The sequence below is a fragment of the Rhea pennata genome, chromosome 2 (assembly GCF_028389875.1).
Source record: "Rhea pennata isolate bPtePen1 chromosome 2, bPtePen1.pri, whole genome shotgun sequence".
Classification (NCBI taxonomy): Eukaryota; Metazoa; Chordata; class Aves; order Rheiformes; family Rheidae; genus Rhea; species Rhea pennata.
This window is the reverse complement of record NC_084664.1, coordinates 90,528,803-90,550,083: the sequence shown is the minus strand read 5'-3', so window position 1 is coordinate 90,550,083 and position 21,281 is coordinate 90,528,803. Positions and strand designations below refer to the sequence as shown.

At 41.3% G+C, this 21,281-nt stretch overlaps 2 protein-coding genes across 2 annotated transcripts; one reads left to right on the top strand and one right to left on the bottom strand.

Moving 5' to 3' along the window:
• Positions 1–10,810: 10,810 nt before the first annotated feature.
• Positions 10,811–18,164, top strand: GMNN (geminin DNA replication inhibitor). Its single transcript, XM_062568028.1, has 7 exons — positions 10,811–10,903; positions 12,012–12,075; positions 13,912–14,010; positions 14,391–14,529; positions 15,252–15,334; positions 15,411–15,521; positions 17,669–18,164. Exons 1-7 carry the CDS (start codon positions 10,881–10,883, stop codon positions 17,804–17,806), a joined length of 657 nt encoding a protein of 218 aa, XP_062424012.1. The 5' UTR covers positions 10,811–10,880; the 3' UTR covers positions 17,807–18,164.
• Positions 18,165–19,949: 1,785 nt separating this feature from the next.
• ARMH2 (armadillo like helical domain containing 2) lies at positions 19,950–21,261 on the bottom strand. Its single transcript, XM_062568512.1, has 2 exons — positions 20,837–21,261; positions 19,950–19,959 (listed from the first exon to the last, which is right to left on the bottom strand). Exons 1-2 carry the CDS (start codon positions 21,259–21,261, stop codon positions 19,950–19,952), a joined length of 435 nt encoding a protein of 144 aa, XP_062424496.1.
• Between the last annotated feature and the right edge of the window lie 20 nt (positions 21,262–21,281).

Below are 21,281 nucleotides of genomic sequence, written 5' to 3'. Positions count from 1 at the left end.
AGTCACACAGGCGCCGCCCGGCCCTCACTGCGCAGGCGCGCTCTACCGGCGCGTACCAAGCCCCTAGAGTTCCTGGGGGGCACAATGTTGCCCTCCAGGCAGAAAGACTCAGCGATAGCTTCAGTAGTAGCGATATTTTCTTTGTGATGGAGGCAAATTATAACTGAAACAGTTGTGGGGTGTCTCTGCGCTATCGATGCACCAATAATCCAAGTCACGCTTGCTAGCGTCTTCTCTCCACCCCCCCCGTTCCTCATGTCATGGCCCACGTGACCCTGATTCGGCCACCGCCCCCCAGGGAAAGAACCCGGATGGAGTTGCTCAACGGGGCACTAATAATGCGGGGGAGGGGAAGGGAGAGGAAAGGAAAGCAAAGCGGAAAGAAGGGAACACTACTCCCCTCCCCCCCCTTCTCTTAACTTGGTATCGGCCTGGCGCAGCCCGTCTCCCCCGGCGCTTCCCGCGCGCGAGGTCTGCCCGGAGACAGGGGGCGCGTGGCGCCTGCCCCGCCCTAACCGCCCTGCCCCCAAGGCCAACCGCCGCCCCCGGTTCGAAAGCCTTGGTGAGGGGCTGTGGTGATCCAAGAGGCGGCTTGAGCGGTCTCTGTGTTGTAACCGCCAAAGCCAAAGCGTTTATAGAGGGGAAGGAAAATTTGAGAGTGCTTTGAGCTCTGCTGCAGGAAAACATTTCCTGCAATGGAAGGACTTCAGTTAAACCATGATAGATTCCAGGCATGTTAATTTAGTTATCTCTCAGCACTAAGTTACGCAGGCTTGAATCTTGAAGGTGCTTGTGCAGGTCCTTTTTTTTCTTTTTTTTTTTTTTTCCTGTTTCTTCTGAACAACCTTTTAATCTTGCCATGACACATTTGTTCCTGAGGATTGTGGGGCTTTTGCCCTTCATGATTGAACTAGTCATAGCAGGAGATGGACATAGTGTCCTTAGAGCGTAAGATACTGGCTTTCAACTTCTGAAGGAGTGGTATACATTTAGTTCTGTTAGAGGTGCTGTGATGGGTGCTAACAAGACACAGAGGAAAAACATCATTGTTCTGAGAAGCTCAAAATCAAAAAAGAACAGAGACAATAGATGTGGAAAATACAAGTAATGTCATGTCTTATTTTAACATCTGGTACAATACATTCATTTATCTCAGTTCACTCTCCTTTTTATTTTCTTGCATCAATTACAAACTGTAGTTTTTCCAAAATTCCTTCCTTCTTATATAAGAGTCCTGTCATAGAGAAAGGGAAAACTCCAGAAATACAAATGTAATCGTTGGAGAAAAGTATGTATTTTTATTTCTGTACTAAAACGAAAGCTTTGTACCTTACACCATATGCCTTCTCTTCAATGAAAAAGAAGCAAGGAGACAGTTTACTTTCTAGGTGGGTTCTTTAAATCAGAAGACCGCAGAAGAGAAGGAGAAAAAGTCATTTTTAATGCTTGATGCAGCTATTTGATTGTCCACTTCTCTTTGGACCCCTTAGGCATGCAACAGGAAGCCTCACCATCAAAAATTATGCAAAATGAAGGTGCTTTTAAAATGTTAGGAAGCACAGGTTTGCACTGTGCTGAATCGGAGTTAAGGGGATGATGACTCATTCTTTTGCAGTCATATATCACAGCTAAAGTAAAAAGTAGGTCGCTGAGGTGAATTAATCTCTTCCACCTTCCATCTGATGGTTTCTATGACTCACAGGAACAGAAATAATATTAAACAAATTACAAGCAGAAGGCAAGTGCTGGCACACTAACTCATATGATTGTGTTTCAAAGGCCACAGAGCATGGTGATGGGCACACTAATAAATTTCATGAGCTTTCAGAGTCTTTTTTCTGTCTTTGCTCTTAGTTGGCTCTGCTGGCTCCCTTTGTTCTCTCCTGTCCTGTTAGTTGTTTTCCTTTAGTTCACCTTTCCTTTACACACTTTCCCTTGAAATCTTGTTGAGGTTCCTCCTGCCTGTTCCTTTCCTAGGGAGCCGACATGTCACTGTCCTTAAATCCCACCATCTTCACCTGCTGTCAGGCAAGCCTTCTGATTCAAGTAGTCCTTCAAGTACTCTTTCCTGCTCTGTTACAGGCATTACTCAGAACATTTCCCTGTTGTTTGCACAGGAGCAGTGCAAAACCAGACCGTTTTTACCTACTCATAGACTGTTCATTTTCTTCGAATGGCAATGCCTTTTGAAAATAACCCTGTATTTGGAATCAAAAAGCAAGCTGTCTAAATGGGAGTATTATATTGGCTCTAAACTGTTAGTGCTATTGCAGAATGTCAGAAAGTTTAAACTATAATGTGAGACTGACCCTTAACAGGATCTATATTTAGATATCCGCCTTTTTCAGTCAAAGCAGTTTTGTTCACTGTGCTACCCTTTACCGCATTTTGTGCTGCAGCTTGAAATTCCTTGTTGCGTCCACTGCTATTCTAAGCTCTGACTCACAGCTGCCCTGTGACCCTCTTTGTGCCTGCGTAACCAATGCAAAGGAGGCCCAGCACAGCAATGCTGCTTTGAGCGGGAATTACCCCTGCACAGAGGGCCCTCTGAGGCAACTGGCACCTCGCCGGCCTGCAGAGGAGTGAGGAAGAGTGTTCTTCCATCCCAGTAACTCCATCTGCCCTCTCCAGGCAGCCCTAACTGCAGGGATACAGCCACAGCTACTGTCAGCTGTTACACAGGACTGGACAGCCGCCGAGCCCTAGGTAGAGAACAAGTACAAAAAAAAAAAAAAAAAATGTCAAATGTAATGCTGGTACAAGGAGAGTTTTTCTTCTGGAGAGCTTCCTAGAACAGCTGTGAGAAGAGAAACTTAGTGGAAGTAGATCCAATAGACAATGTTCAGTGATAAGAAGCCACCAGCTATCTTTTGTAATCTCATGCTGCCTAAGTCCTTTCACAAAATTTTGGAAGGCAAAGAGCAACTGAAATCATTCCTTTTGTATGGATGGCTGCTCCTCCTTATATAGGCAACTGCCTCCCTTACAAACTCAGTGAAGATTTTTTCTTTTCTTTCATTGGCTAGTAAAGATACCCTGATAATGTTTACACATACCAGTAGACCAACCAAAGTAAGTGTGAGTATATGTACATAAGTATCTGTGCTATTAAAGCCATGAGTAATAGCTGACTCTATAGTCCTACTTCTGTAGAGCTGTGCTGTTTTTTATCTGCAGTGCACAATGATGAAGCTCATGTAGTAGAAAAAGATGCATGTCAACATCTTAGTTAAAATAACATACATGAGTTCATTTCTTTCTACCTCTGTTACTAAATGGAGAGAATTAAAACATAGCAGAAAAAACTTCATGTGCTATCCATCCCTAATTCTACTGACCATATAATTGTACTTTGTTGTGCTGCTTCTGGTTGTGCAATATTGTATCATTTATGAGGGAGGCTTGTGTGCCTGAAAGCTTGTATGCTTTTTATGACTATACCAATTTAAAGAGATATTGCCTCTCCAAATCTTGTTTAAATCAGTATAAATTCTTCAAATCTTGTTTAAATCATTACAGACTTTATCACTAAAACGAAGAACAGAGAAATGCTATACAAAACACTCCCCAGAGGTATGTTGTGACCATATATGCAAAAAACATAATGGTTCTTAGGCTGCAATCCCATAAGCACAGCAAAAATATTATTTCTCGTGCATGTTAAATTGAGGCTGAGCAAAACAGTCAGTAGATTAGGTCAGCCTCTGCTTGCTTAACATAGCATAGACAGATTAGTTGGTGTCTTCTAGTCACTCTTCTTCTTCCACTCAAAGTGAGGACTTTGTATGTTACTATGTAGCCGGAGTTCTGTAGTCAGGGGAATCAAATGCGTGCGCATCCCTAGGGATTTTTATCTCTGCAGGAGGGGAATGACACTGTTCAGCTAGTCGTCCTAGAGAAAAATAGAACCAGGCAGGATGGGCAATAACCAAAGGGATGGTAGGGACATGTTTCAGTAATACAGTTTTGAGAAACACTGCAAGTGTGGAATGTTTGGTTGCTTCTGTATTTTTTCCTTTCTGCTCTGAAAATCCTGCATTTTCTATTCTCCATTTAATTGTTCTCTTACTATTTTCCAGCTTAGGCACTGTGGTTTTTTCTCATTTAGGTTGCATAATTTCAGCGTGGATTCACCAAGGGGAAATCCTGCTTAACCAATCTGATAGCCTTCTGTGATGGAATGACTGGCTGGGTAGATGAGGGAAGAGCAGTGGACGTTGTGTACCTTGACTTCAGCAAGGCTTTTGACACTGTCTCCCATAACATCCTCCTAGAGAATCTCAGGAAGAGTGGGTTAGAGGAGCGGACAGTGAGGTGGATTGAGAACTGGCTGAAAGGCAGAGCTCAGAGGGTCGTCATCAGTGACGTGGAGTCCAGTTGGAGGTGTGTGGCTAGTGGCATCCCCCAGGGCTCAGTCCTGGATCCCATCCTGTTCAACTTCTTCATCAGTGACCTGGATGAGGGGACAGAGTGCCTCCTCAGCAAGTTTGCTGATGATACCAAGCTATGAGGAGTGGCTGATACACCAGAGGGCTGTGCTGCCATTCAGAGAGACCTGGACAGGCTGGAAAGCTGGGTAGAGAGGAACCTCCTGAGGTTCAACAAGGGCAAGTGCAGAGTCCTGCACCTAGGCAGAAATAACCCTCGGCACCAGTACAAGCTGGGGACTGACCTTCTGGAGAGCAGCTGTGCAGAGAAGGACCAGGGAGTGCTGGTGGATGACAAGTTGACCATGAGCCAGCAATGTGCCCTTGTGGCCAGGAAGGCCAATGATCTCCTGGGGTGCATTAGGAAGAGTGTTGCCAGCAGGTGGAGGGAGGTGATCCTGCCCCTCTACTCAGCCTTGGTGAGGCCTCACCTCGAGTACTGTCTCCAGTTCTGGGCCCCCCAGTGCAAGAGAGACATGGAGTTACTGGAGAGAGTCCAGTGTAGGGCTGCGAGGATGATCAGAGGGCTGGAGCACCTGCCCTATGATGAACGGCTGCCAGAGCTGGGCCTCTTCAGCCTGGGGAAGAGAAGACCGAGGGGGGATCTTATCAATGTGTACAAGTACCTGAAGGGAGAGTGTCAAGGGGACAGGGCCAAACTCTTTTCAGTGGTGCCAAGCAACAGGACAAGAGGCAATGGGCAGAAATTGAAGCACAGGAAGTTCTGCCTGACCGTGAGGGGGAATTTCTTCCCTGTGAGAGTGACAGAGCACTGGACCAGGTTGCCCAGAGAGGTTGTGGAGTCTCCTTCTCTGGAGATCTTCAAGGCCCGTCTGGATGCAAGCCTGTCTACCATGCTCTAGGTTACCCTGCTTGAGCAGGGTGGTTGGACTAGATGATCTCCAAAGGTCCCTTCCAACCTTACCAATTCTATGATAATTAGTTGTGATTTTGTTTGCAAATTAAAAAGAACTGATAACTTTATAAAAACTCCTTCAATATTTATTTCAAAACGGACATGATTTCAGATTCTAACATCTGCTTTCAGAATTGAACGTTTATCCTGAAGCATGTATGCAAGGTTGGGGTCTACTGCCTAAGTTCTTAATTTTTAACTTAATAATTAGTTTTATTTTTCAAAAGATTGTAACAAAGTGATGTATAAGTTAGAGCAATGATTAGGAATAGATGAGGAGGACTCTGCTATCTTCCTGTTACACTTTTCATTCATGCCATATTACATGTACATGTTAGAGGTAGTATCAGCCCTGAAGCTACTTGCTTCAAAATCAGAACAATAATTGATTCAGTGCCAAATGTTTATTCATCAGACATAAATAAATTAGAATCCTTTCTAAATTAAAGCAAGACAAATTAAATGGCAATTAAAACCCTTTCATATATTTCAAAATAAACTGATTCACTATTTTCTGCCTTTAGAGCAAACATTAGTTTCCAAAGAGTAAGAAGAATGATTTATGAACAGAAATGGCAATGTTTCATGTAGAAAACATTCCTTACATCGTACTGTGGACAAGTATATGTCCACTGCTCTGCTATTGATTCATCACTTCCATATGTCCTGTTTTCTAGCAGCAAGGCTGTCATCAAAAAGTTCTTTGGCATGTGAGTTATTGACCCTAAATTGGCTGAAGTATACCTACTATCTTTCTGAGTTTGTTTCAGTTTAATATTACGTGTGTTTTCATTTTTTGCTTGTCGAACTTATGCTTTCCTATTCCTATTTAGGACTGCTAAGTATGTGCAGTTATGATATCAAAAATAAGCAAAGGTTCCCAGCATCTAGGCTGAGAAGATAGCTTCCCAAAACACTGACACACAGTCAGCTGCCTCTTTGAATCCAGTGGTCATGATTTCTTAAAAAGCTTGGCCACCATATTCATTTTTTTTGTAAGAAATGCAAAGAAGTGCATACTTCTTGTTTCTAAAACTTTGCATTTATTCTGAAAATGTCTGAAACACACATTAAAATAAGTCACCCTGCATGCAAATTCAGCTTTAGATTTGTAAATAAATTTGCCATTCAAATTCCATTGGACAAAGTAATTTGATGTCTGAAAAATCACTGACTCCTTGTCACTGTGCTGTGCCATCTTCAGCTTACATTCTTAGTGCAGCGCAAATGCATTTGTCTTCATTAAGTTTGCCAATTTGTCAAGAACAAATAGTTACATTTCAATGTATTTGTGTTTGCTCAGCAGGTGCTTACAAGAACAAAAACAAAATTTGAAACAACTTGTTTTAATTACTAAGTCTGTAGATAATATTCCAAATATTTACAGTCAGCAGATTTGGGACTAGCTTTAGCTTGGTAATTCCTACTCCTTATAGAAATGTGTATAGCAAATGTAATGTCAAAGCACTGCAGAAAAGATGTGTTTTCAAAGAGAAACCATAGCTGAGCTAATAGTGGTTTAAGGGATATCTTAATGACTCTCATAATTCTTCACTAAGGAAATTTAGAGGGAGAGATGTAGATTTTTCCTTTTATTTTGCGCTCTGAAACACTAAGGATCACTGTACTCACAGGAAAATCTTTTCTTCTAATGTGCAGAAAAGAATTGCAGACTTCGGGAGATCTGAGAAATCACAGTGACCATTGTAGACCTGCTTGCATTATGAATTATATTTGGGTTTTGCTGTGTATGTAATCATTTCTCAGGACCGTTTTATTAGAATGCAGCCTTCTCTGATGATTAACCTGGGGGAAAAAAAAGACAAATGATGAGATTCTTGTCGATAACACATAATACAGCAGAAAAATACTCATATGATATAACATGGTAATACCCTAGAAACAACACGCTGAGGCAAGGGAAGCGTTCGGCAAAGTAAAGCCACGCTGCCACCTAGCGTCACCCTGAAGAGTGCGGTGGGCTGTCTTCCATGGGCGCTCCAAGCTACGCGTGTGGTTTTGGGGACGGTGTTGTGTTCAACAGCTGTGCACACTTGACCCAGTGTGTATACTCACAGTTTCCATCCGAACTTCCTAGGGACTTCTAGGAAGCCCCAAAAGTTGTCACACTCCAAGCCAAATTTGTCAGAAAACAGCTGCTGAGTGAGATGTAGGCTAAGACAAGCCATTTATTGTGGGCCAGGCTTTCTCAATTTTTCTCTTTATCCCTTAATAAATGGCCATTTGTTGGACAGAAGAGCCAACAGAACAGCAAGACAAGAGCTAAGAGCTGCAGATCAAAAACCTCTCCACAGGAGAGGTAACCATCTCTGCACCTGAGATGGTTACAGCAGTTGCTTACATTAAGTACTAACAAATAGGAAAGCATATAGGATATATACATACACATAGCAGGTGGAAATAAAAAGAGTACTGACGTACCACACAGCTAGGTAATTCTCTGTGGATTACAAGAAAGGCCCATGACAAAAGCCACGTGACTAGCAAATAGAAATGGCTTTTTGCTGCTCCGTGTCCATGCTCAATTTGATTCAGATAGCTAAATCCCAGCTCTCTAGTGAGCTCCACTGTATAAAGCTTAGGAAATTTCCACACACAAGAGTCTAAGCAGGACTGGACACTAAGAGTTACTAGAAACTAGGCAGTGCCTTTGCACCTATTCCTGGGTTCCCAGACTCATGAAGTCCTCCAAGAAGCTTTTTCCAGTTGTCACTTGTTAGAAAAACAGATAATGTTTACCAGTGATGACAGAGTATAAAAACTTCAAAAGGTGCACGTTCTCTGCTGCCATGAACAACCTAACAAATTGGCTGAGCTCTGTGGGAAATGTTGGCATGTTTGCTCAGGCTGACTTGAAATGCAAATAGTCATAAGTATTCATGACACAGTTTTATTTTTTATGAAACAAGCAAGCTGAAACGCTGTATGTCGTAGTGCATCTGAAGAAATACATTTTCTACTCGTACTGAGATTGACAGATTTTTGCATTTAAAGGCACCATAACTTCAATTTGAATTTAGCCCTCAACCACAAAAATGGGGGTTATTACAGCCATGAAACCTGGAGCATTTCTGTGAGATTTTTAAAATATGTAATTTAAATATGTAATTATATATACTGGTTTCCCACAGTTGGACCAGGGAATAAGCTTCTAATAATAATAAGCTCTCCGTATTCCTTATGACATGGTGCAGAGACTCTTTACAAATCCTTCAAGCTGAGGACACGTAACAGAAGGAAAACTCTGAGACCCAGTGGTTCACTACAGGACATGTTCTTTGGCTGGATAAATTGAAGGAGTGGCACCTTTGTAATAAACCTCCAAATTGTATGCCTCCAACAAAGAACAGATTAAAAAGAAAAACAAACAGCTCTGTCACATCAGACCCATCTCCTATTCCCTCAGCCTGTTGGGATGATCAGCCCTTTCAAAAGTAGTTACTCTACTTCTCAATTGCTAATTCACCTGAAAACTTTTGATGAATTAAAACTGATTTTAAAAGGTAATCTTTGAGTTAGCTTCTCTTTAAAACAACAATATTACAAATGTATCAATGCCATGAAATAAATACTCATATTGCTTGCATGCACATATATTTTAATATATCTTACATATTTTATGTTTTCTATATAAACCCAACATTTTTTATGTATGCCTTACCTGTATAGTGGATAAAGACAAATTCCCTGCTCAGGATCTTTCTGAAGAGAATCCAAATTCTGCAAAGATTTATGTGTATGCTTAATCAGGGTTTAGCGTATCTGCTAGTGCTTTGGAATATGGAAACCTCAAACTTCCTTCTGCAATCAATGAGAACTTAAAAAGCATAAACACTTTTTAAACTAGTACAATAGAACCATAGTAATTAAGATATTTCTGCACTTATATTATTTTTATTTTCTTGATAGAGGACAAGGCTTATCGAGGTGACAGTTTGCTGATGAAAGTAAACTAATGTAATAGGTACAAGGGCTGACCGAAAAGCTTTGGAAGAGCATTATGAAGTTGAGTAACTGGACAATACAACAGTCAGTGAAATTCAGTGTAGATAAATGCAAAAGGACAAACATGGGAAAAAAACAATCTTAGTTTGATGTATCAAATGACAAGCTTGACCATCATTCAGGAGTGAGATCTTGGAGTTATGGCAAACAGTTCCCCCCAAAATGTCAGACCAGTGTTGAGCTGCCGCTGAAAAGGTAAATGAAGCTGGAAATAGTCTGTAAAAGAGCAGAATGATGGAACAGCTTCCATGTGAGGAGTGACCAAGCAGACCTGGAGGAGATGGCTGGAAGGGGATATGATAAAGATGGATGAAATCAAGTGGCATGGAGAAAACGGACAAGGACCGCTTGTTGCCTCTGCCTGTGCAAGGACTAGGGATACCCAGGGTAGCTCGAGGAGCCAGGTTCAAGAAGAAAAAAGAGGAGGTGTTTTTTCAGACAAAGGCTATTTGAGCTCTGCAGCTCCTTGCCCAAGGATGTTGTGGATACTAAGTTTATATGGGTCAGTGGGAGACTGCGCATGTTTGTGCAAGAGAGATCTGCTTATTTGCTTACATTTGTTTAAAGATTTCTTAATTCAGTATTTTTAATATTCTGCCTTTTGTTCTCATGTTGCTCCTCTAAAACATTCCTGTAAGTGCTACACAATTTACTTCAAAATACAATGTGCTACACAATTTGCTTCAAAGTCTGACAGAGTGGCATGCTAAATTAATACTTCTTTCTATAATTATCGTAATTTCTAACAGGAACATAGCATTTCCTGAAAAAAAGTTGATAGCTACTCTAGGCTAGCAGTCTTTCCTGCTATGAGACCTTGATTGGAAGGAGTGCATCCTTAACTTTGCAAAAATTTACTCACAAGTCAGCAGACAGTACTCTCAGTATAAGATAAAGCGTAGTATTTCCAAGATCATACTTGTAACATGGCCTCTGACACATTTAACTGTGTAGCTGACACACATTTAATGGAGCTTTATAACTGATACCGTATGTAAATTTGTAAAAAAATCAGTTGTTTCTCTTGTTTGAATGTAGCTTAAGCCTATCAGTTTTCTCCTCCGGTTTTGCAAACGCCACTCGGATAGGACTGAGGACGATAAAATGGACGATGATGCAGCTCCGCTTTGGTGGAACGTCACGGTGAAACCCAGCACACGGCGGAAGTGCGGAAGCAGTCACGGAGGCGCAGACCTCCCTGAGGGCTGCCGGCAGGCGCTGAATGCGGAGCGCGGCCGTGTGTCAGCAGCGAAGGTGACCGCGCCCCGCGCGCGCCGCTGCCCCGCGCCCCCGCCCCGGCGCGCAGCGGCTTCCCGCCACAGGCGCACGCGGCGCCGTTCCACCGGAGGGGCGGGGCGGAGGGGCGGTGGCGGCCTGCGATTGGCTCGCGGAGCGGGAAGGCCCGGGGCGGGTCACGTGCCCGGCCGCCCCTCCCCGCGGGTGGCTGCTGCGCTTATAGCCGCGCGCCGGGCGCGGGAGGACGGCTGGTGGTGGCGCGCGCGCGCGTTCGAATGCAGCGAGGCAGCGGGCGGCGGTGAGCGCGCGCGCGCGGCGGTTGCTGCCGTTGGGCTCCGTGCGGGCCAGGCCGAGGCTGCGCCTAGGGGGGGAAGGGGCCGTTGAGGAAGGGGCGTGGCGGCGGCATGGCAGCTCCGGGCTCTCGTGGCCGGTTTTTGGCGGGCTCCTGCCTCACTTCCCTGCTGGCCGCGCTGGGGGCGGTGGGACAGTGCCCCGCCGCCGTGTGCGGCCCACTGTGCCCGGTCGGTGTCGGCTCCTTTGCGCGGCGGAGATCCGCGTGCCATCGGCCTGACCGGGGTGGCAGGGCCAGCGCGGCGAGAGGAGGGGGAAGGGGCTTTACCGGGGAGTCCCATAGGGAGCTCGAGGTCTTTCGCTGTGCTGGCGGGCTGCCGCTGCGCTCCCGGCGCTTAGCGTAGGCGCTGCCGCCCGCCCCGCCTGCGCACGGAGCTGGGCGTGGAGCGGGGGTCTGGGGCCGGTGCTGGAGTGCGCCCCGCGGCTCAGGCGCCGGGGGCAGCTCCGCCGGGTGTGCTCAGTGTGGTAAAGCCGCTCTCGCCGCCTCCTCGGAGTGTGCTTAGGCCCTGCTCTGTATTGGCTCCAGCGCTATGCTTTGCTCGCATTTGCAGAGCGAGTCTGTTGAGGATCTGGCACGAGTTCACCTCTTGCAGAAGGACTGAGGGCCAGCATAGCCAATGCCACATTGTGCTTTTGCCTGTAATCTCAAGCAAATAGTTACTATTCATGTGCTTCCTCCCAGTCAAAATCATTGTGAAAGGATTTAACAGTACTCTAATTCATGGTGGTCTCTGCTACATTTGTGATGAGGTTTTTGAACTGATACGGCTGGCTGCACCTTTGTGGTTGCAGAGCAGCATTGGCACCAACAACATGAGATGCTATCTCAGAGTCTACATCTCTAGTTCAACTGTGTGCTTGTAACTTGCATCTAAAAACCCTTAAAAATGATTTGAAGGACTCTGCAGAGCATGTGTTACTAGCAGAAAGGAGACATTTGAATTCTTAATGCTGTCATAGAATTTGATAAACTTTAACATTGTAAAAGTGCTTAAGAACTTTAGTTGAGGTCTGGTGTTACTAATTGTGTTTAATGATTGCTTTTTATTTTGCAGTGATCCTATGAATTCCAAAATGAAAAAGAAAGTGAATGTGGAAAAGTCATCAGGATCTTTACAGGTATAAGCTTTAAATTCTTGCAGCTAGACTACAGGAACAAATAAAGAACACAAAACAGATGAAGTATATGAAAAGGCCTTGCAACACAGCATTTGCTCTTTTGAAGTCTGCACCTTAATCCTTGGGACATAGTTGCTCTGTCTGACACAAACTGTATCCACTGAAGGGAATACAAAGGGATCAATTGCAATGTGTTCCTATCTGGCCTACATTCTGTTGGCTTGAGCAAACATATGGCATGTAGTATGGCTTGGGAACACTGTCTCTTGCTTCTAGAGCATATGTTCTTATGACTACTCTTTTTCTGTTCCTCAGCAAGGAATCTTTTTCTCCTTAGCCTGGCACTGAGATAGCTTACTGTCTTTCCACATGGTTTAGGTGTTGGTCTTCCTTTAGTCTGATTACTGGATGAGTTTGGCTGCTCAGGGCCTGCAAAATGGGTACTAGCCTATATTTTTGTCTTCTGTTGGGATGAAATCTAAATACTGAATCTGTCTTGACTTGAGCCTGCTTTAACTGAAGGTTGTGCTGGTAGTTCTTTCTAAAGCCATCCTCATGAAACCCAGTTGCACTGGAACTAGTGGAACTGCTTAAAGTATTTTAGTTCAAGAGATGACTGGGTTAGAAGCTACTAAAAGGTATATGTGTGTGTATATATATAACTTATTCTTTCTTCCTACAAGACCTTTCTGGTCAAATCTGATGTAGGCCCTAATGGGGAGTGTACAAGTGCCCTGTAAAGAGGCTGTTATCCCTACTGTGAGGGATTAAGAGTCAATCTGTAGTAGTATCTAGTATTAATGAAAATCATAGATTTGTAAGTCTGACATACACGTAGTTGTTTTGTCCTGTATTGACTATCAGTTATAAATTCCTTAGAGTGACTTTTTGTACTTAAGTGCAATGGGTTAACTCTAGTATTAGTCAATAACTCCTTGGAAGAATATACTGAACTCTAATCTTCAATAGCAGCAAGCAGTGTTTGACATGGTGGGTTTTTTGTTCTCACAGTAGCTGGTGTTTGTCCTTAGTTCAATAACAGGATAATTAGTGGTAGAGACTTTACCGTGGGAAAGGTGAACTCTTGTCATATGAAGTACAGTGTGAATCAGTAACTTTCTCACGCTGGTACGGCTTTGAATTCTGGCTATTCTTGCTTGGTTGTCTGCCATTGTTTGCTATCCCATGGTGGCAGTGTAACCAACCCAATCAGAAAGCTTTAATGCAGGAAATAAGTATTTATGCATGACAAGAAAGGTGATAAACATGCTGTTTATACAAAACAATAGCCTGTCTGGATCCAAGAAGGGAAGCTTTAGATCTGTTTTGATGGACAACTGAAACCACACACCTAATTAAATACATGCTGCTTTTGAACTTCTGATTATAAGTAATGAAAACTGGGTACTAAAGCGTGATTTGCATGACTTTACTGAGTTTAGATACAATTGCAAGCACTTCTGTCACTTCCCCTGCCTTCATCTAATACTACTTCTGTCAAACATAACTTAATTGAAGTTTACATGTCCTTGCATTGTAGCTGGTCTTGAAATCAAGTCAAATACTTCCACTGTAGGACCTCTTCAAGCTTCCTTAAGAAGGCTAAAGGTTTTTAAGATGTGTAGGGATTGAGCTCTTATATGAATAAAATCAATCTGTGCTACAAATAACCAGATCCCTTTTTTTCTGCCTGGTCTAGTCAAGCCTTAAAATAGACTAAATTTTTCAACTTGAAAAGATAAACCATCTGTTAATTAAACTGAAACTTATGGAGTATGTGTTTTCATTAATGCAGAGAAGAATGGCAACTATTTGATACCATATTCTTCCTTTTAGAAGTACTTTTTAGATACCACATGCAGTACTGCCCCGAGGAGGACTCTCAGAATGATTCAGCCTTCAGCCACAGGCTGCCTGGTTGGCAGACATAATGAGGTATGTATTAGAAAACCTCTGAATGTGTGGTGATCTCTGCTCACAGCAAACTGCTTTTGAACTCTTAACTGAAAACTGAGAAATCATGTGTAATCCACTAACTCATGTAACATAACTTGAGCTTATTTTATTTGTGGTATGCCTAATAACAACCAACATTAACTTTAGCTTCAGAATAATTCAGAGAAATACTTGTAAGCTTCCTGATATCTAATATGAGTATTGAGGAAGTTGTCATGAACTGGAACTTGTAATGCGAAGAAATGGGGCTGAATAAAAATTTAACTTTTAGTCTTGGGTGAGCAGACTTGCAAATGTGAATTGTGAAAAATACTAGCTGAATGTTGCTCTGAAGTCCAATCTACCTGTATTTTATGCAGGGGAAATCTTCAATCAAAAGGAAACTCTGGAATAGCAAGTTAACTTCAAAGGCAACTACAACTGAGGCTACTCTGGACAAAGAACAAGAAAACGAAAATACAGATGAGGTCATTCAAGCAGTAGATCTCATGGTAAAAAGTATGTGATGGCTTTAGAAATATTATCTTGCACTTAAAATGCTATGCTTTTGTTGGAAGCATAACTTGAGGCATAGTTTATTTGACAGTTAGATAAGATGTAGTGTTTTATGTAATGCCTAGCAAGAATTAACTACACATACTCTACAGTATAGTAAATACAGTATACTTATCTAATGTTTAGGAATGGTTCTCAACTACTGGCTGCCATAAGGTCATTCCATGCAGCAGTATGAGGTCTTGTAGCTTGTTACTTAGTTTGGCTTAGAAGCTTTGAAGTGACTAAGGACCATATTAAAATAGAAATCTGCTTTGGCTTACTGCGCTGCTACTAGAGTTCTTTAATTTCTCAGAACTAGTTTTAAAATAGTAGCTCATGTTTTTGTGGGATACTTCTTGAGCCCAATGTGGACAGTAGTAAGACCTGTTTCCAACAGAGTAGATGCTAAGTCTGACACTTGCGAATGTGATCATCCACCTTGCAATGCCTGCTGCCATACTTGATGCAGCTTCTTGGAGATTCAGCCTGTATCACCACTAATAGTGCGAGATCAATTTCCTGTAAAGTCACGTCTCCAGTTGCTTTCCAAGAGACAACTGAAAACTTGCACTATACTGAATGCTTATTTTCACAGTATAAAATGCTTTTGTCTGAGTTAGATATCTTAAGTCAATCTCAAGAATTCAGTCTTAGCACAGACTTACTCTAGCTTCTGTCTTCAGAAAGTCCTTCATCTCAATATTGGAAAGAAGTGGCAGAAGAGAGGAGGAAGGCTCTGTATGAAGTGCTTCAAGAAAATGAAAAGGTAGCTAGTGAAAGATGAGTGATTTCATTACCATTCACTATTGGCATTATTTTAACCTTTTGTTTTTTGAACTCAGCTGCACAAAGAAATTGAAAAGAAAGATGGTGAAATTGCCTGTCTAAAAGAAGAAAATGAAGAACTACTGTCACTAGCTGAACATGTGCGTTATATGACCAGCGTGATTGAGGTACTTGAAGAAATCTACAGTTAACATTGTAGAATAAATGAGAAGGAAGGTTTTTAATCATAACTTCTGTTTTGTGTGCTGACACTTCATTGTGAGTTACTATAGATGTGCAATTTTCTGCGGGGTTGGACGAATGAAGAGACTTAAAGGCTCTTTTAGGGAATGAGTCTCTTCTGGATTAGAACCTAAAAGAGTAATAAAGTACTTTAAGAAGGTTGCTTGCTGAAGGGGAAGTGTCAACATATTGTCTAAACAGAACAGGTCTAAGTCATCGCAAGTTGCAAAGTCTCTCTGGCTGAAACTTTGTATATTAAAGATAGTAATATGGGAGAGAAGGATTCATTTTCCCTTTGCCATGATCAGTTAACATCTATTGCTTAATAGGCTGTGTAAGGCTGCTGGCCAAAAGTGTTTGTATCTGCCATGCCCTTTGAGGAGGTAAGCTTGAAGCAGGGGCAGTTAAAACAGTGGAGCTGTAAGAAGGGGCAACTAACACTTTGATATCCAGGTTTCATGGAGGGTAGTAGTTGGATTGTGGGGTTCTGTGGCCCAAGAGAGGACTTAGGCATGCAGTTGGTAGGGTTCATAAACTTGTAATTTTTGAAATGGCTTGTCATAGTTAGCTTAGATGCTAATATTATCTTCAAATTTTCCTCTGAATTTTAAAGGCAGCCAAATCAATGGGCTAGTGGAAGTCATTAGTAAAGCATTTGGAGCCAAAGCTTAGTGGTGAAGACTTGCAATTTCAAGGAATACTTCTCTACGGTTCTAGATACTTTTACAGACTTAGGTTCAGGAGTTGAAGCAAGTTGAATGAACTAGACTACTAATAACTCATAGGGTATTGGACATGTGGGAAGAAGACTAATTAGTAACTAGAAAAATCTGAAGGCTTTAATTATGAAAGATCTAGTGTTAGATATGTGGCAGAAATCTACAATTTTAATTCATCTAGGCTAGTACTAGTAAAATCTTAAACCTAGTCTAAAAATGTTTGTTTAATGAAATTCTGTTTCATCCAAGTGCAGCTTCACGCAAATGAATAAAAATGTGTAAAGTACCCATTTTTTTCTTACAAAGTTCTTTACATAGTTTTATGTAAACATAAGTTACCACTGGCCAGGAGAGTACATATTTGCACACCTTAAGCAAAGGCATTAAAGGCCCTGCTTCCTTAGGTAAAAGCCAAGGTTGATCCCATTAGCTGTTAGATGTTTTAGGAAACAATACCTGTTTGTTTTGTAGTTTAAACTGCAGATTTCAGATAAACTAACTTCTTAAATAGCAAATCACTCTACTCAGCCTTGTTCTCCCTCTGAGATAATTCCTTGGGAACAAGTAGTCTTGTCACTGATTCTGTGAAAGCAGGAGTAAGTTGTCTGCAGAAGCTGGTGAAGCTTTAATGAATGAATAGCTAGCCACTGAACCTGCAAATGAAGATCTATGGTGTTTTGGGAAAGCTTGAGCTCTCAGTGCAAAGCTGAGTACCTGACTGGTTATTTGGACTCTACTTAGAGCAGCTGGAAACAAAGTGGAAGTATTACCACAAGCAACATGGTTAAGTAAGGAATCTGATCGAGTAAGTTTAATTAGTTTGATTGTTTTGGCTCAATCTTGAAAAATTTCACTAACTTGCTATGTTTGATCTGGTTTTATTAGTGTTCGGAGGGCTTTGTCAGTTCTGTTATAATAAAGTAGCTGTAATAAAGTGCTAGAAACTTCCATGTCAGTATCTTTTAGCTTAGCATTTCCACTAAACTTGACTTGGTTTCATTATCTCTAAAATAGTGAACTGAATCTGTTGGCTTTTTTTTTCTGGAGAAACTTGTGCTGTAGTATACACTAATACAGCAATATTTAACTTGTGAAACAGTTCCTGTATTTTAGTCTAAGACAAATCTGTTTCTCTGAACAACTTTCAAATTTAAGGAAGACTGGTCAACAAGCCAGGTGCAGTCTGCAAATGAGAGGTGGAAATTGGAGATGAAAATGCAAGTGTCTAAATGATTGCTTGGAGTCAACTTTTTTCTAGAATTGGCCATTTCTAAATGACGCAACAAATCACTTGGCTTAATCTAAGATGCAGTCTTATTTCACTGAGTATTACTTAAAAGAGTAAGTTTACACCATCTTCTGTATTTTTCCAGAGGCTAACTGGGCAAGCACCTGACAACCTCGAGGCACTGAAGAGTCTGACTCTAGAACAGTCTGAGCAAGAAAATGAAGAACTTAACTTTGGGGATGTTGTAGACCTCCCTTCTGAAGAAGGGCCCTCACAAGTGTAGTATGATTTGAAGATGATTATTTCAGATTTTGCTTTAAGTGAAGTGTGAAGCTGGATTGACAACCTTAAACAAGCTTGTGCATGTGGCTTTTCTTTTAATTGCAGTCTTCCTCTTGAAAGGATATACTAAAGTTTCTCAGGTATAGAAACTCTTGTGGAAGCATAACATGTTTTTTAACTGGAATTATGTAGCAGTGGGAGTAACTGAATACTGCTTAGGAAACTCATTACAGGCTGCACTTAGTTGCTTGTATAAAATGCAAATACTATGTATTTCAAACTGTTATGTAAATAGTATCTTATCAGTTGGTCTGACATGATACATGAAAATTGATAAATAAATCTTTGCCTTACCCAAACACTCAGCCTCTTATTTGAGTGAGAAACTGCTATTTTAAGACTTCAGTATATAGTAGTCACACAATTTATGATTCTGATCTAGTGAGTGCCTCTCTTTGTAGAGTTCTGGAGAACAGAATTCTTCAGGGCTGTTTTACCACCTATGACTGCATCAGGAGTTCTGTCTTGTCTATATCCTGCTGATCTGAGGGGAGCTGAAGAGTGCCGGGTATGTGGGGTGAGGAAGAAGGATGCTGCTTGGCCAAGGGCCTATGTTGTTTTTTTTTTTGTTCTAAGAGCAGCCCTTTGATTATGCCACTCCACAGTATTCTAGTGAATCAACTCAGCTGATGCTTAACTGAAACACTGAAGACTTCAAATGAAAATGTGCAAGATCCCAGCTTGATGAAATGTTGGCCTTACTAATAAATTTCAATGGCAGTTAGCATACTACCCCTCAGTCCTCAAGTTCCCTGAAAGACAAATACAGCAACTTCTAAAAAGTGAGTCATTCTATTGTCAGTGTAAGGAGTCATTCTAATGCATGTGTTACAAAAGCTAAATGAACCAGTAAGTCTGTCTTACTAGATGTGAGGGGAGATCACGTATTGTTATATAAGTGTAGTAGGTCACACTAGTAATGTTTAGCTTGATGCTACAAAATTTTGGTAGAGGATGGATTCTTAACTAAAACAGCCTTGGTTGTGAAGGGAAATAAAAACCTTGTATTTCTTCAGAAGGAAAGATAGCATTATCTTATTGCAAATGCAGCAAAATTAAACCAGTGAGCAAGCAGTGATGAAAACAATCCAGCTTTTTTCCTGTGTACAGTAGAAGCAGTAAGTTTCTCTCATGTTCAGGGCTTTTCAAAGTACAGTTAAAATACAGTATTTGCGATAGAAATATAATTAAAGGTATGACAGAAAAGGACAAGAGCAGACCAGTCATGTCTGGAAAACAGGCCTAGGCAACTTTGGGGATAGGAAAGAGTATTTTGCCTGTCCTGTCTTCTATCCTGAACCACAAACTTGTCTCTGAGAATTCAAGAAGATGCAAGGATGGGTAGTGAGACTCAGGGTGTTCTGAGGATTAATTAGTTTTATGCTCTTCAGCTTTTTCAGATGACTGCCTTTGTCCCTCTTTGAAGGGAGTGTTTTTCAAGATCTGCAACTAAAGTAGAGCTTACATAAGCAAAAAGTATTAGACTGTCCTTTCTGGAAACATTTTGTTGCCTTATAAAGGAAAGATGAGTTATCATTCCTGTTGTTCTTAAAAGCAGCTGCACTGAAAGTTAGGTGGGAATAAAACAGCATACGTTTGAGAGCTATTCTAAAAGGGGATTCAATGCTTGTTTTCAAAGCAATGTGTTGATATTTACCAAGATAGGATACAACTGATGATTACCAAAATAACAATATTTGTTTCCTTTTGTAAAGTGTTTATAGGGATGAGAAATATTTTATTTTTTTTTTAAGCACCATATCTGGTATCTATATCGCAAAAAGTTCTTCATTTTGCAAGCATTTAAATAGCAGAGTAAATTAATTGCAGGGTTTCCTTTGTCCTAAGTCAGTTTTCAGCAGTTATTCTGTAAGTAACTGTCTTCCTAGACAGCTTTAAAAGAAGGTGGTGGCTATTGCAACATCTTGTGAAAAGTCAAATGTATTCAATGACTTTCAGGAGGCTGAGATGATCAGAAATATTCTGGTTTATGGATCTATAAGCTAAATGCAGAAGGTCTTGCTAAAATGAACACTTCAGGGCAAGCACGGACAACTGAGAAGCTGTCAGATTGGCACTGTGGGCTACAGATGCCTGGAAGATTAGATGCAAACTGATCAGGGGTTTTGAGGAATGCAGTTCTGAACTTTATTATCTATGTTCAGCTGTAAGCAGCTATGCTCTGTTTCTACAGTTATTTATCGTTATCTTCATTTATGCATGTGATATATTCTATGTGTTTTGTGTAAACTGGGTTTTCTCTGTAGCTTTCTCAAGCCTTCATTTTTTCCCTAAATTTCACCAAACTGTGAACAGAAAGTTGAGACTCAGTGTCTGACAGATTCCTTAGCAGATTTCAGTGTAAGCTAGGGTCGGGAGGTGATGCCTGGTTTCTAAGCACCTTTTATGTGTTATTTTCTCCATGTGGATTGCAGGAATTCAGTAGATGTTTCACCCCTGATTCCAATGGGAGTAATGTCAGAAGTGTTATGGGAAATAATACTCCCTCTGGCTTCCACTGCGTGTTGGATCTGGTGCTCACAGTGTGATGCACCATCTCTTCCTGGGAATGTAGTATGCGAGCAATTGCACCTTCCAATCTGCGCTCTAGGGAATGTTTGGGCATAATCAGTTCCATCACAGCTCAGAAATGGTGGGCAAATGTTTCCTTTAATCTGCACTACTAAGTACTGAGATAACTGCCCTGTAGGATAACTTTGAATTTTTTTTTTCTCATTCAAGAGAAATGGATAATACTGTCAGATGACTTTACTACTTAATTTTAAGATAGGAAAGAGGGCTTTTTCATGCCAGAATAGTTATTTGGGGATGGTAAATAAGGAAACAAATGAAATTTAACTTGTTTTAATATTCTTTTATGCTTTATATTCGTTTAAAATATTCGCGGATTATAACTGTTCTTTTGAGGTGGCTTTTTTAAACATTTGAAATATTTTGAAGTCTTTGAAACCCTAAAAGGGAAAAAAGCACTGCTGCATAATTATCTTGCCAGCCAAACCAATCCATATGAGACAGCAATTTCAGCTTCCTTTCCAGCTTTTCACCTCCTATTTTGTGAACTTCTATGATACAGGGGATGTTGGTAGAACAAAGAACTGTCAGCAGATAGCAGATCCAAAATTGGATTGTAATGGATGCATTATCTGAAGTTAGCTCTTGCTCTTCACCCAGATGGTCAAGAAGAATGTTTATTAGATTTAAATCTTTTGCCTTTCTTTGATTGTTGGGATTTATATAACAAATACAAGACAGTCCTTGGAGTGCTTGGATCCTCACTTTTGTTGAAATGGATTGTGTGCAAAATATATCACACAAGTCCTGCATATATTCTGATGCACATATTGCAGCATTTGTCCCACCTGTAATAGACAACATTATTGTTACGTATGGAGCAC

Excerpts from the sequence above, each read along its gene's own strand:
- GMNN (XM_062568028.1), top strand. The coding sequence starts at position 10,881 with ATGCAGCGAGGCAGCGGGCGGCG. Across the intron at positions 14,011-14,390 it reads TGGTTGGCAGACATAATGAG|GGGAAATCTTCAATCAAAAG; the intron begins GTATGTATTAGA and ends TATTTTATGCAG. Across the intron at positions 15,335-15,410 it reads TGCTTCAAGAAAATGAAAAG|CTGCACAAAGAAATTGAAAA; the intron begins GTAGCTAGTGAA and ends TTTTGAACTCAG.
- ARMH2 (XM_062568512.1), bottom strand. The coding sequence starts at position 21,261 with ATGTTGTCTATTACAGGTGGGACAAATGCTGCAATATGTGCATCAGAA.